General features: G+C 44.1%; 1 protein-coding gene across 9 annotated transcripts in view; it reads right to left on the reverse strand.

Annotated features, from left to right (window-relative positions):
- Positions 1-16,115, reverse strand: part of HIRA (histone cell cycle regulator) — a 74,786-nt gene that overhangs the window by 23,637 nt on the left and 35,034 nt on the right. For all 9 annotated transcript variants that reach the window (XM_073790425.1, XM_073790424.1, XM_073790423.1 and 6 more), the window contains 3 exons: positions 15,978-16,063; positions 9,519-9,716; positions 7,711-7,872 (listed from right to left, as the gene is read on the reverse strand). In XM_073790425.1, the coding sequence (XP_073646526.1) occupies positions 7,711-7,872; positions 9,519-9,716; positions 15,978-16,063 (446 nt within the window). The remainder of the gene's footprint in view (positions 1-7,710; positions 7,873-9,518; positions 9,717-15,977; positions 16,064-16,115) is intronic.

Genomic DNA, 16,115 nt, shown 5'->3' on the forward strand with positions numbered 1-16,115 from the left:
AAATGAAAGGGGAGGGACTTCCCTCGTGGTGCAGTGGTTAAGAATCCGCCTGCCAATGCCGGGACACAGGTTCAAGCCCTGGTCCAGGAAGATTCCACATGCTGCCGAGCAACTAAGCCTGCGCACCACAACTACTGAGCCTGTGCTCTAGAGCCCGTGCTCCACAATGAGAAGCCACTGCAATGAGAAGCCTGCGCACCTCAACAAAGAGTAGCCCCTGCTCACTGCAACTAGAGAAAGCCCGCGTGCAGCAACAAAGACCCAATGCAGCCAAAAAAAAAATAAAATAATTTATATAAAAATAAAGAAATGAAAGGGGAGGTAAGCAACAAGGATTTACTGTATAGCACAAGGATCCATATTCAATATCTTGTAATAACCTATAATGGAAAATAATCTGAAAAATATATAACTGAATGATTTTGCTACACAAAATATATTGTGTGAGACTAACACAATATTGTAAATCAACTACACATCAATAAAAAAAGAAAGAAATGAAAGGGGGCCCTCACTACTGATCCCATCCATGGACATTAAAAGGATCATAAAGGAATATTATGAACAACTTTATACCCATATATTTGATAAGTTAGTTAAAATGGACCAGTTCTTTGAAAAAAAAATCCACAAAACTCACACAAGGAAAAATAAATCTGCATAGACCTGTATCTATTAAAGAAATTAACCAACAATTAATAATCTTCCAAGAAAGAAAGCACCAGACCCAGACAGTTTTACTGGTGAATTCTAGCAAACATTTAAGAAAGAAATTATACCAATTCTCCACAATCTGTTCCAGAAAACAGAAGTACAGGAAATAAATCCTAACTCCTATGAGGCCAGCATTACCCTAATATCCAAACCAGATTACAAGAAAGAAGAACTACAGACCAATATCTCTCATGAACAAAGATTCAAAAATCCTCAACAAAATATTAGCAAATTGAATCCAACAATGTATAAAACGAATTATACACCATGACCAAATGGGATTTATTCCAGGTAGGCATACTGATTTAACATTCAAAAATCAATTAACGTAACCCACCACATCCAACAACACTAAAGAAGAGCATTATGACCATATCAACTGATGCAGAAAAAGCATATGACAAAACCAAACATCTATTAATGATAAAAACTTAGCAAACTAGAAATAGAGAACTTAACTTGATAAAGAATAACCACAAAAAAACCTTACTGTTAACATTTTACTGGAAGTCTTAGCTAATGCAGTATGACAAGAGACGGAAATAAAAGGTATAAAGATTGGGAAGGAAAAATAAAACTGTGTTCAGTGAATAAAAACATCAGTGATGACACTGTGTCATTGTAGAAAATTCCAAAGAATCAACAACAACAAAATCTGTAACTAATAAGCAATTATACCAAGGTTGCAAGATACAAGGTTAACATACAAAAGTCGACTGCTTTTCTATATACCAGCAATGAACAAGCGGTATTTGAAATTCTAAACACAATACCACTTATACTGGTGCCAAAAGAGCAATAATTTGATAGAAATATAACAAAATATGTATAAATTCTATGAGGGAGACAATACTCTGATGAAAGAAATCAAAGATCTAAATAAACTGAGATATTTTATGTTCATGAATAGGAAGACTCAATATTGTTAAGATGTCAACTTTTCCTAACTTGATCTAGAGAGTCAATGGAATCCCAACAAAAATCCCAGAAACTTATAGTATCAACAAACTTATTCTAAAGTTTATATGAAAAGGAAAAGACCCTAAAATAGATCTAAACAAATGTAGTCAATTGATCTTTGATAAAGGCAAAGACATAGAATAATCTTTCAACAAATGGTGCTGGCACAAATGGACGTCCACATGCAAATACTAAATCTAGACACAGACCGTATATCTTTCACAAACATTAACTCAAAACGGATCATAGATCTAAGTGTAAAATGCAAAACTATAAAATGAGAACTCAGAAGAAAACATAGTAGGAAGTCTAGGTGAACTTGGGTTTGGCAATGAGTTTTTTTTTTTTTTTTTTTTTTTTTTGCGGTACGCGGGTCTCTTACTGTTGTGGCCTCCCCCGTTGTGGAGCACAGGCTCCAGACGCGCAGGCTCAGCAGCCATGGCTCACGGGCCCAGCCACCCCGCGGCATGTGGGATCTTCCCGGACCAGGGCACGAACCCGTGTCCCCTGCATCGGCAGGCGGACTCTCAACCACTGCGCCACCAGGGAAGCCCTGGCAATGAGTTTTTGTTACAACACCAAAAGCATGATCCATGATAGGAAAAAAAAAAAATCTAATGTGTTGGACTTCATTAACATTAAAAATTTCTGCTCTGAGAAAGACACTGTCAAGAGAATGGAAAGCCAAATCAAAGACTGGGAGAAAATATCTGTGAATCACATTACCTGAAAAAAGACTTGTATCTAAAATATACAAAGAATTCTTAAAATTCAGCAGTAAGAAATAACCAATTAGGGCTTCCCTGGTGGCACAGTGGTTGAGAATCCACCTGCCAGTTCAGGGAACACGGGTTCGATCCCTGGTCCGGGAGGATGCCACATGCTGTGGAGCAGCTAGGCCCGTGCGCCACAACTACTGAGCCTGTGCTCTGGAGCCCGTGAGCCACAACTACTGAGCCCATGTGCTGCAACTGCTGAAGCCCACGCGCCTGGAGCCCGTGCTCTGCAGCTAAGAGAGGCCACCGCAGTGAGAAGCCCGCGCACTGCAATGAAGAGTGGCCCCCGCTTGCCGCAATTAGAGAAAGCCCACGCGCAGCAACGAAGACCCAACACAGCCAAAATAAATAAATAAAACAAACAAATAAATAAATAAATAAAAAGAAATAACCAATTTAAAAAAATGAACAAAGATCTGAACAGGCACTCACCAAAGATGAGATGGCTGATAAGTGTATGAAAAGATGTTCAGCATCATATGTCATTCAGCAATTGAAAATTAAAACAAGATACCACTAAACACTTATTAGAACGGCTAAAACCCAGAAAATTGATGATACCAAACGCCAACAAGGATGTGGATCAAATGAACACATTCACTGTTGGTGGGACTGCAGTCATTTTGGAAGACAGTCTGGCAGTTTCTTACAAAGCTAAACCTAGTCTTACCATACCAACCAGCAGTTGCACTCCTAGGTATCTGCCCAGTGGAGATGAAAACATATATTCACACAAAAACCTATATGTGAGTACTGACAGCAGTTTTTATACATCATCTATATATAATTGCCAAAAAATGGAAGAAACCATGATGTCCTTCAATGGGGGAATGCTTAAACTGTGGTACATACAAACTATGTGCATCCATAAAATGGGACAAGATCTGTTAATAATAAGAAATAAGCTATCAAACCATGAAAATGCATGGAAGAACCTTAAATGGATATTACTAAGTAAAAGACACCCGTTTGAAAAGGCTAGGTACAGTATGTTTCCAATTATATGACATTCTAGGAAAGGCAAAACTGTAGAGACAGTAAAAAGATCAGTGGTTTTCAGGTATTCAGGAAGGACAGAGGGAGGGATAAACAGCTGAAGCAAGAGGGATGTTCAGGAGGTGAACTTACTGTGCCTGATACCAGACCCTCCTGCTGCCTCAGAAGCAGGAAGCTTGGCCCTAAGTGAATACTCACTCACTGCCACTTTCTTATTTTTTTGGGTTTTTGATTCTTTTATTTATTCACTGCCTTTTCAAGGGAGAAGCTGAGAATGGCAAACTTGATGAGCCCTTATTCTATAGTTCCTGCTGGAGCTGTATGTGTGGCTGAAAGGCCTTATGAGATGTGGGTAACACAGCTACTGAGGGACAATCCCTGGTGGCATCGGGCCCAGGTCATGCATCAAGACTTTGCCCTCTAGCAGCCTGATTCAAGGGGTAGCCTCTGCACTTCTCAAAGCAGGGTCTGCACTCCCTGAGAGCTAGGAACTGACAACGATAAGGGCCATGGAGACCTACAAGGTGAACATCTTCCCTCAGTGAACAGAAGGAATTCCTAGCTATGGTGCCCTGTGGTTTCACTAAGGTGGAAATTGTGTTTTATTCTGGCTATTCAGAGCTCACTCCATTTCCAAAACTGAGATTTCAATACTTGCTTAAGCCTATGAAACATCGGCCACTCCCTCTTGACCAATGCCCCACAGCCCGCCCTCTTTGGGGAACTCCTGTTAGGTGCACGCAGACCCTACCCTCTGCCCTCCAGACACTCCTCCTTGGGCTCCACCTCTTCACCTCTGCAGCACCCAGGCCATTTCCTCAGATCAAATGCGCTCCTCAGCTGGGCCTCCTCTGCTGTCAAATATGCCCACTGAGGTTTTTTTTTTTTGGACGCGTGGCTTGCAGGATCTTAGTTCCCCGACCAGGTATTGAAACCTGGGCCCCTGGCAGTGAAAGTACTGAGTCCTAACCACTGGACCGCCAGGGAATTCCCTCCGCTGACTCTTCAATTGCAATGATTATTATTTTTCTTTTCCAAAAGTATTTTCGGGTTCATTTCCAAATCTATCTGGTCTTTTTGATGGTGTATTATTTCTAACTGAGCTATAATTCACATACTATAAAAGTCACCATTTTAAAGTATAGAATTCAGTAGTTTTTAGTATATTCATAAGGCCATCAATCATCACCGCTAAGCCTTGAGCACTTTCATAATCCCCAAAAGAAACTTTGTATCCATCAGCACTCACCCCATCCTGCCCTGGCAGCCACTAATCTACTTTCTGTCTCCATGGATTTGCCTATTCCGGAATTAAATATAAATGGAATCATAGAACATGTGGTCCTTTGTGACTGGCTTCTTTCACTTAGCATAACGTTGTCAAGGTTTTTCCCTGTTGTGGCATGTATAAGCATTCCATTCCTTTTTACTGCCAAATAATATTATTGATATACTGTATGGATGTACCACATTTTAAAAATCCATTCATCAATTGACGGACATTTGGGATATTTCCACTTTTTTGCTATTATGAATAATACGGATATGAACTTTTTTTTTTGGCTGTATTGGGTCTTCATTGTGGCATGTGGATCTTTCATTGCAGCATGCAGGCTTCTCTCTAGTTGTGGTGTGCAGGCTCAGTATTTGCGGCAAATGGGCTCTCTAGTTGCGGCACTCAGGCTTAGTTGCACTGCAGCATGTGGGATCTTAGTTGCCCGACAAGGGATCAAAGGGATCAAACCCATGTCCCCTGCATTGGAAGGTGGATTCTTAACCACTGGACCACCAGGGAAGTCCCCTGATATGAACTTTTGTGTACAAGTTTTTACATGAATACGTTTTCAATTCTCTTGGGTATCTACCTAGGTGTGGGATTGCTGGCTCAGACAGTAACTCTATTTTAACCATTTATGGAAACGCCAGATTGTCCTCTAAATCAGCTGAACCATTTTACAATCCCACCAGAATCTACGAGGGTCCTGATTTCTCCCCATCCTCACTAACACTTCTTATTATCTGACTTTCTGATCACGGATCCTAGTGGGTGCGAAGTGGTAGTTCACTGTAGTTTTGGTTTGCATTTCTCTGACGACTAATGATGTTGAATGTTTTTTTATGTGCTTATGGTTGTTTATCTTCTTTAGAGAAATGTCTATTTAAATCCTTTGTCCATTTAAAAACTGGGTTATTACTCTTTTTACTGTTGAGCTATAAGAGCTCTTCACTCAGATGTGATTTGCAAATATTTTCTCCCATTTAGTAGGTTGTCCTTTCATTCTGCTGACAGTGCTCTTTGAAGCACAAAAGTTTTAAGTTTTGATGATGCCCAATTTTTCTATTTGTTCTTTAGTTGCTTGTGTTTTAGGTGTCACATCTAAGAAACAGTTTTCTAATCCAAGGTCACATCTATGTTTTCTTCTAAGAGTTTTACAGTTTAACTCTTACATTTAGTTCTTCAATCCATTTTGAGTTAATTTTTATACATGGGATAGATTACGAATCTTTCCTCACGTTTTCTTTATCTTTCTTGTCTTTGACCATCTTACGCGTGTTTATTTTACAGCCACCATCTGACAATCTACCATCAGAGGTACAGAGGTCTACACCTTCTGCTCCCGGCACGCGTGGATGATCAGGGTTTCTTCACGGGCTTTGTTCCTTTGGATTCTGAGTCATCTCAGGCAGTGTTTCTTTAATGGGAACACAGTACCCCCTGGGGTCAGGATGGATTTATATTTGCTTTGCCAAGTGCCTCTGGGGTGTTAATTAGACTAGAATCTTCTTTTGTGTCCAGTTCTTGGGTTGGTGATTTCCAGATGACAGAGGTAGTGTTAAAGTGACCTCCAATCCACTTGAGGGCAGGCCTGTGGTGACACAGCCTCAGGGAAAGACTGTTTTCCTAACTCAGAGGGCAGGCTGAGACATTCCAGGCTCTGGCCATGTTCCTATGCTGTCAGTCAGGTTTCTTCTAGTCCCCCTCTCACTGGAGGTACACTTTTTTAAGCAGCTTGACTTCATGCTAGTGTCTTAGGTTCCAATCCCTACGTGGCTCAGGCCTAAGGCCCTGTCTCAAATCTGTGTGGCCATTAAAACTCAAGGTCCTTGTTCACCAGGCCAGTAACCTCCTAACACCCACTGCTCTGGTTGTTTTGTTCACTCTTAGATTTTGGCTCCTAGGGACTTCACTTACTTTCTTGTGAACTAGTCGCAACTTTAGGGACATGTTACGTTTCATCCAGCATTTCAGAATGTTTAGCAGCAAGGAGGTTTCAGATCCTCTATACTGATGGGCAGAAAAATTGCTGGGTAAAAAGATCACATGAAACACCTGTATAAAACAGACGTGACCACACTGCAGACCCCACGCCAAAGTCACCGCTGACCTGAAGGGACAGCTGTCCCATGCTGGCTTCTGGGGCCTATTCTCCAAGGATGAATCCCACTCAGACAAGCAGTTTCGAGAACATGGGTGAAGCCCCGGGGACAGTACAGTGTGGCTTTAGCTCGAAGACACCGTCCATGGCAAGGACAGGTCTCATCCCAGATGCTCCCTCCACTGGGCACCTTCTGGCCATGTGGTTCCTGCAAGAGGCTCTGGCCCACGTCCCTGATGTGGCTAATGGTAACGCTGAGCCCAATCACCTTGCAGTGGGTCACAGCTCCAGGTTGGCACTCAAGGCCCTGGCCCGTGTGGAGGAAGGTGGCCCGGCCCCCCCTCAGACTCTCCCAGCCTTCGACTTGCTGGACCAGGCAGTGAGCTCCGTGCCACAGCAGGCTCGGCAGGAGGCCCTCCCAGGAGGCAGAGAAGCTCTGTGTCAATAGCAGAGGCTGAAACACTCAGTGTGGCTCCTCAGGAGAACTCCTGCCCCTCCCATGACTGCTGCCTGTACTCAGGAAGGTGCAGAGGACATGCTGCAGGGGCTCAGAAGCCCGTTGGACCTCACAGAGGCCTCCCCTCCATCACTTTAATTTCAGCTCCCGACCTCCTGGTCAGTGTCTGAGCAGAAGGCCAGGACCAGAGCCTCCCACCCTCTGACCATCTCAGCACAGCCTCTGCACCCACCAGCCCTCGTGCCTCTGCCCTTTGGTCCCCCACCCCCACCCCATGGCTCCGTGAGGCAGCCACACCTTTCTCCTCAGAGTGGTGGCTCCTGAATACAGAGGGACAGGAGTCTGCACCCTCATAGGAAGGCGGACATGGCACGGCTGGCCCAAGTCTGTACCCTCCCCATCTCTGGGGCCCCACACAGCCACCACCTACCTTTCCATAGCTGTCGGGGTCAAACCGGCCAAGGCAGGAGCCCCCGGCGTGGCTTTGGAGCGCTCCGTGAATCGGGAGTCGAACGCTTTCATAGGTTCGATCTTGGACGGGGTTGTGAGGATGGAGGGGGACGGTGCAGCAGGAGCAGAGGCCGCATTCACGCTGGGGGTGGGGTGGAGACGGAAGGCCACATCAGCACAACCCACTGAGGATCCGGGAGTCCGGGATTTGTGGGGCTTGGAGCCAAGTGAATGGGGCACAAATATCAAACTTCCATAAATAATTTCAAGACGTAATCGACTATTGCCAACTTTCTTTAATACCTTCACATATTAAAGTTCTGGGAGTTTGGCTTTCTGAGAAGACTGTGAGCAAATGCACTCACACCCGTACCACTTTAGTGTTCTCAGAGCTTCTGGGGGTAGCACGAGGCCTCAACAGTGGTTCCTACAACCCCCTTTTCCTCACCATAGAGCTCTGTCTCCACAACCTGAATACAGCAGCTCCACCCAAACCGCTCTGACCACCAGCTCTGACCACGGTCTCACAGGGACAATCACACACCCTTTATGCTCTCCTCCAAGTGCTCCCTGTGTCTCTGACTCCACAGAGGAAAGGGAGCTCAGGCTGGAGCTTGCCAGCTCCGTTGTCCCAGCACATCCCACACGCTGGGTCAAAGCCATGGGGCCTCCTCTGCCCACATCCGGGCTAACTGCCCTCCCCGCCGCTGGACCCCAGGCCAGATGCCCGCAGGTACCTATATGACCCTCCCCTCCTCTCCTGGGACCTGCACGGCCAACTGTTGAACATTTTGCAAACCTGGCGTTCTGTCCTTCCCCAGACACCCTTCCTCCCAATGCTCTGCTTCCTGACTGGTCTTGCTGCTCCATACCCTTCTCTTCCCTCAAGGGAGAGGGGATACTCGAAGCCTGGTGCATGCCTCCACAGCCATGACACCAGAGGCAGGAGCTGTGATAATGCACGGCTCTGTCCCTGGTGATGGAGGGTCACGTTGACAGTGTCAGTTGTGTGCCAGTGCAGCAGCTAAATTTGGGCCCCACTGCTGGTCGTTTCCTAAGGTGCAAGTCCCAGCGCCTGTGTGTCCACTCCAGGGAGAAGCCAGCCTTCCTCCTGTCGCCCACCACTCTTCAGGCTCCAGGCCTCTGCTCTCGCTGTTGCCCCTACTCCCCAGCCCCGTCCCCTGGCTCAGCCTAATTGAGAAGCCTTCCTGAGACCTGCCTGCCAAGGCCCTCAGAGGATCAGCCCTGCACCCCTGTGGCTACCTCTTCCCCTACCAGCCTAGATCCTCCCCGGAGACGAGGACCCACCAATCAACCCCTGCAGACGTCGGGCCTGGCACAGCTTGTCACTCAGAGCAGGCGCTGGGCAAATGGCTCTTGGCTCTTAGTCACGCTCCTCTGGTCCTTTCAGACTTCTAGTTTGGTTTCCACGTGATGGCCAGTGAAGACAATGGGCTCCCCGAGCAAATGTATTCTGAGTGTAAGGGGAGTCTGTGCCGTGGCACATGAGCAGGCCGGCCGAAGGTGGGCTGGCCCCGTGACAGGTGACGTGTCACGGGCCAGTTGCCATCCTTAGTATTCCCATTCTGGGACTGCATCTTCCCGCAGGACATGAAGTCCTCAGGGCCCTAATCATCAGACTCTCCTGATCAAGGCTCCCTTCTGAGCAGGCCCTCACCTGAAACCAAGCACCTGCCTCTTTTCTTTACTGAAGAGGCCGCGAAGTGTCCCTGGAACTGTCCAAACCGCACTTGCCCAGGTACAGGACCAAGCTTGGCACCTACTCACCTGTCCTTACTGACAGAATCACCCGCAGGCCTGGTGCCGGTCGCCGCCACAGGCTCTGTGGAAGGCTTCGAGGTGCCGAAGGGGACGGGGGTGCTGGAGTCCAGCGGCAGCAGCTGCGGGCTGCTGTGAGAGGTGAGCATGGTGCCTGCCAGGGAACCCGAGAGCGGGATGCTGTTGAAGAAGGCCGTGGAGAAGTCCCTGTTGTCGAGAAGGAGAAAAGTCAGCCTTGGACGTCAAGCACCACGTTGAGTACTTACACATCCTAAGCAAATTTTTTTCTGGGTCCAATGGCGATGTATTTTCATGGCAGAATTTCTATGTAAGTTACAGAAAAGTAAAAAGGAAATTAAAATCACTCCATACACGACATTTAATTAGATCTAAGATGAACTGGTACTTTATATACCACTAAGAAAGAAAAAAACTGACTGATTATAACTGTCAGGTGTCACTGATAAGATGCACTCTGATCTCAAGAGGTGTTACCATGTGCAAATGTGTCTTGGGGCTGGGGAAACACAGTGCACAGAGTGGGCCTCCCTTTCATTATGGGCAGCGTGGACGTGCCATGGTTTACCCAACCAGCCTCTTGTGAGGAACAGCTGGACGGTTTCCCGGTGTTTCTGTAACAAACACTGCAGTGTGCCGGCTGAGGGCCCTGGGTATCATGGCTCAGCCATGCACAGGCTCTGAGGCCTTGGGCACCTCAGCCACCATGTCTGCAAAAGAGATGACAGGACCCTCCCCACGAGGCCGCTGTCTGGACTAACGTACTTCCTGTAGCGCATGACACGGGGCACACACAGAGACGCCTGCTGTTGTAACTGTCATCCCACTTGTTTCATACGTTACGTGGGATAAATTCCTAGAAGGAACTGCAGCAGCAAATGGAATGTTCATCGATGATTTTGGATAAATAGTTCTCAAGGGCCCTGCTTTGAGGTTCACCTCACAAGCCGTGCATGGGTACCTATTTCCCCAAACCCTCATCAACGGTTTTATCAACTTTTTTTTTTTTTTTTTTTTTTGCGGTACGCGGGCCTCTCACTGTTGTGGCCTCTCCTGTTGCGGAGCACAGGCTCCAGATGCGCAGGCTCAGCAGCCATGGCTCACGGGCCTAGCTGTTCCGTGGCATGTGGGATCTTCCCGGACCGGGGCACGAACCTGTGTCCCCTGCATCAGCAGGCGGACTCTCAACCACTGCGCCACCAGGGAAGCCCTTTACCAACTTCTTGATACCTGATAATCTGAGAGATGAAAAATAGTATCTTACTACAATTTTAATTTGCCATTATTTTGATGCAAGGTTGAAATTTTTTCATCTAGAAACATCTGATTTCCCTTTTTTGGGAGCTGTTTGTTCATATCTGTCATCCATGGTTCTATTTGGTTATTGGTCTTTATTATTGATTGTAAGACCTATTTACATATTCAAAAATTCCTATATGGACAGGAAATATTTTCCCCAGGATGTTGTGTTTTGAAGACTTTTTTTACCTCTGAGATTATGAAAGTATTCTTCTATGGAATATTCTAAAATTTTAAATAATAAAAAAGTTAAACATTAAAAAAATCTCTGAGATGTTCAGAATGTTCTCTGAAAAATTTCTGAGCTGTGCAAAATTTTAATGCGTGAGATAGGGCTCCAAATGTTTTTTTAAATTTATTTTATTGAAGTATAGTTGATTTACAATGTTGTGTTAATTTCTGCTGTACAGCAAGGTGATTCAGTTACACACACACACACACACACACACAATTCTCTTCCATTACGGTTTATCATAGGATTCTGAATACAGTTCCCTGTGCTACACAGTAGGACCTTGTTGTTTATCCATCCTATATATAATAGTTTGCATCTGCTAATCCCAAACTCCCAATCCATCCCTCCCCCACCACCTACCCGCTGGCAACCACAAGTCCGCTCTCTATTTCTGTGCATCTATTTCTGTTTTGTAGATAGGTTCATTTGTGTCATATTTTAGATTCCACATATAAGTGATATCATATGGTATTTGCCTTTCTCTTTCTGACTTACTTTACTTAGTACGACCATCGCTAGGTTCATCCGTGTACCTGCAAATGACATTATTTCATTCTTTTTTATGGCTGAGTAATATTCCATTGTATATAAACCACATCCTCATTATCCATTCATCTGTTGATGGACATTTAGGTTGTTTCCATGTCTCAGCTACTGTGAATAGTGTGCTATGAACATTGGGGTGCATATATCTTTTTGAATTATTGCTTTCTCCAGATATATACCCAGGAGTGGGATTGGTGGATCACATGGCAACTCTACTTTAGTTTTTTGAAGAACCTCCATACTATTCTCCATAGTGGCTGCACCAATTTACATTCCCATTAGCAGTGTAGGAGGGTTCACTTTTCTCCCTTTCCAGCATTTGTTACTTGTAGACTTTTTAATCATGGCCATCCTGACCAGTGCGAGGTGGTTCTTCACTGTAGTTTTGATTTGCATTTCTCTAATAATTGGTGTTGAGCATCCTTTCATGTCTCTGTTGGCCATCTGTATGTTTTCTTTGGAGAAATGTCTGTTTAGGTCTTCTGCCCATTTTTCGATTGGGTTTTTTTTGTTGTTGTTGTTGTTGTGGCCTCTCCCGTTGCGGAGCACAGGCTCCGGACGCACAGGCTCAGTGGCCATGGCTTACGGGCCCAGCCGCCCTGCGGCATGTGGGATCTGCCCGGACCGGGGTATGAACCCATGTCCCCTGCACTGGCAGGTGGACTCTCAACCACTGTGCCACCAGGGAAGCCCACGATTGGGTTTTTTTTTTATTATTGAGTTGCATAAGCTGTTTCTGTATTTTTGAAATTAAGCCTTTGTCGGTCGCATCATTTGCAAATATTTTCTCCCAGTTTGTAGGCTGTCTTTTCATTTTGTTCCTGATTTCCTTTGCTGTACAAAAGCTTGTAAGTTTGATTAGGTTCCATTTATCTATTTTTGTTTTTATTTCTTTTTAAAAATAAATTTATTATTTTTTTTGGCTGTGTTGGGTCTTCGTTGCTGTGTGCGGGCTTTCTCTAGTTGCAGTGAGTGGGGGTTGCTCTTCGTTGTGGTGCGTGGGCTTCTCTTGTTGCGGAGCACGGGTTCTACGTGCGCAGGCTTCAGTAGTTGTGGCACATGGGCTCAGTAGTTGTCGCTTGCAGGCTCTAGAGCTCAGGCCCAGGAGTTGTGGCACATGGGTTTAGTTGCTCTGCGGCATGTGGGATCTTCCCGGGCCAGGGCTCAAACCCGTGTCCCTTGCATTGGCAGGCAGATTCTTAACCACTGCACCACCAGGGAAGCCCTTGTTTTTATTTCTATTGCCTTGAGAGACTGACTGAAGAAAACATTGGTACGATTTATCTCAGAGAATTTTTGCCTATGTTCTCTTCTAGGAGTTTATGGTGTCATGTTTTATATTTAAGTCTTTAAGCCATTTTGAGTTATTTTTGTATATGGTGTGAGGCAGTGTTCTAATTTCATTGATTTACATGCGGCTGTGTAGCTTTCTCAACACCACTTGCTGAAGAAACTGTCTTTTCTCCATTGCATATTCTTGTAGGGCTTCAATTTTGTTTCTAGAGAATATCACTTCCTCACTTCATTTATTGAATTAGGTAATGATTCATCACAGATGCAAAATATTACCTTTAAAGTTCTCATAAATATTTGAGTCTATTTCTGAGTTTTCTATTGTATTCCACTGTTCTATTCATGTGTCAGTACCTCACTATTTTAATTATTATAGCTTGTAAGATTTAATTTCTAGTGGGGCTAGTCTTTCCTGATTAATCTTTTCCAGAAATATTTTAGCTACTCCTATGTACTTTTTCACAGAACTTCAGAATCAGTTTGTCTGATGCTGAAAACTCATATGGTTATTTGTATTGGCTCATGTTACATTTATAGGCTGAGGGAGATTTGTCATCTTTATGATACCGAGACATCCTATCTAATAAATGGTATGCATTTCTGTGAATTTTCTTTTAGGTATCTCAGTAGACTTTAAAATTTTTTCTTCATAAAGATCTCCATTTCTTGTTACATTCTAGGTACTACATTTGTGAAAGTGATTTCTTCCTTTGCATCTTCTAAAGGTAATTGGTGCTAATTGATCTTGCTATGTTGCACCCAGTCATCTCACTGTCTTCTTTTACTGTCTATGGTGGTTTTTCCAGTTGATTCTCTTTCAGATTATACCATCTTTGACTAATGACACATTTACCACCTCCTTTCTAATTTCTTCTTTCTCTTAACTAACCATAGGAGCTGGGATCTCTAGAACAATGTTAAATTACAGTCACAGGTGTAGACATGTGTTCAATTCTTAAATTTAATTTGAAGTAAGATAGTTTAACAAGTTTAACAAACATCTATCTGTTCCCATTTAACTGAGTTTTAAATAACAATGATGTTGGGTTTAATAAAAATGCCTCTTAAGCACCTACAGAGATGATCATATAATTTATTTATTTTGATCTACTGACATGTAGGAGTAAATCAAGTTCCCCCAAATCATTTGAAGCATCTCGCTTTCCTGAAATAAATTTTACTTGTTTATAGTGTATTAGCATTTTAACACATTGTAACATTCTGTTTGTGATGATTTTATTTAGGATTTTGCATTGACATTTGGATATAAGATTGATCAGAAATTTACTATATCTTTGTCACATTTTGATTATGAAATTTCAATATTGTGTTCATTAAAAAAAAAGATTTTGCAAGCTTTCCTTCTTTTTCAAAGCACTAGAATATTTTCAATAGTATTAGAATGAGCTGTTCTTTAAGTTTGTTAGAATTTTCCTGTCAAGCCGTCTTACTCTGGTGGCCTTTGATAGGTTAACTGTTTGAGAGTGTCCTCTATTTCTTCTATAATAATTCATCTGTACAGATTTTCTTCAATTTTCGTTATTTTTTTTCCCCCAAATAATTTACTTTCAAATTTATTTGCAGAGTTCAGCAAAGATGTCTTTCACCCTTTTGATTTATTCTTCATCTTTGATTATTTCCCATTTATGTCTATTTTAAATATGTGCAACTTCTCTTTTCTTTCTTGATTAGATAAGCTAATAATTACCTCTTCCATTGCTACTTGTTTTGACATGGGAATCAAGAGGAAAAAAAGAATCAAGTTCTAGTGCCAGAAATATGTGCCCCATGGCAGAAAGCTGGCTCAAGGCCAGGCAGGAAGTCATCTACCACCTCTGCCTCCTCACCAGGTGAGGCCTGGAAGGATCCACAGAACAAAAGTGCCACCACCACTTCTACCACCTCTACAAGCCTCATTCTCATAAGCTCTGAAATGTTCAAGCACTGTCACATACTTGGTTTCACTTGGGCCTGATAAAGGTGGGCAGGTGGCATTCTCTGCATAGGTTCATAATGGGAAAAAGGTTTGATCAAGGGAAAACCACTCTATGGGAGGAGTCTGGAAGTTGATTTTGGCTCTACCTGGTCAGGTCACTTCCCTCCAGGTCCTCGGCACTTGCACACCTGACATGAGGAGGCCATCAGCACATCACGTGACTGAAGGTCTCTGCAGACTTCAGGGAAGATTTGGAACAGCTCATGGAGGAACTAGTGGGAAATGCAGAGGACTACTGTGTGTGGTGCCCTGAGTAGACAGGCTGAAAAGAGTGAGTCATCTTGATGTTTGGCCTATTCCTCTCACATGGGGCCTTATCACCCTTTGAATCAACATATCTCACTTTGGAGAGAATGACCAATACAAAAGCAAGCCTGATGACAGATGCCAAGACAAGGACAAATCCAGCTGAATCCACTGGCCCTCTCTGTTCCATCAGGGAAATATACCCCCCACCCAGCAAGTCCACTTCTGGGAAGTGTCCTGAGGGAACAGTCACAGGTGTGCTCAGAGATTCATTTACAGTCACAAAACACTGTACAAACTACACGTCCACAGTTAAGGGGCTGGTTAAGTAAATCATGGTGCGTTCACAGGTGGGGCACCTGGACCGTCAGCAAACCAATGCTTCAGAGGAGTTATTAAAATGGATGCAAGGTCAAGATACAGGAACAAACAGGAGATACGGACACCAAAACGTTAACAGTGATCGTATCTTTGTGCTTTTACTGTTTTCCACAATGTGTACATATTCCTTTCTTAATCAGAAAGAGAAGGCTATAAAAGTGGAAAGAGAAACAGAAAAAAAAAAAATCAGTCTGACTTTTCTCTGCCTGGTATCTTCAACAAAGCAGGGCCAGCCTCCCCACCTGCCTGCACCACCATCAGGTGTGCACAGGGCTCTGCAGTAGCGCAAGGCTTTGAGGATGCTGGGAAGCTGGAATCAACTCACTTCCAGACTCTGTGGGTGAGGCTGGCCCAAGAGCCTGTGAAGTCCTGGTTATGATAGTGCTACCTGGCAAAAGGAGAGAGGAAGACCTCCCAGAGAAGGCCACAGAAAGCTTGGTGAGTGAACGAGTACCCGGTGTCCAGCTGTGCTATGCAGAGAGGCGTGATTCTCCTCCGACCATCTGCCGTCCGAGTCTCAACTTGTTTCTTTAAAAGATTCTGGCAAAGTAGAGAGACATAAAGGAATGGAAACATTTCTGAATCTCCAAAT

This window comes from Tursiops truncatus, chromosome 13 (assembly GCF_011762595.2).
Source record: "Tursiops truncatus isolate mTurTru1 chromosome 13, mTurTru1.mat.Y, whole genome shotgun sequence".
Classification (NCBI taxonomy): Eukaryota; Metazoa; Chordata; class Mammalia; order Artiodactyla; family Delphinidae; genus Tursiops; species Tursiops truncatus.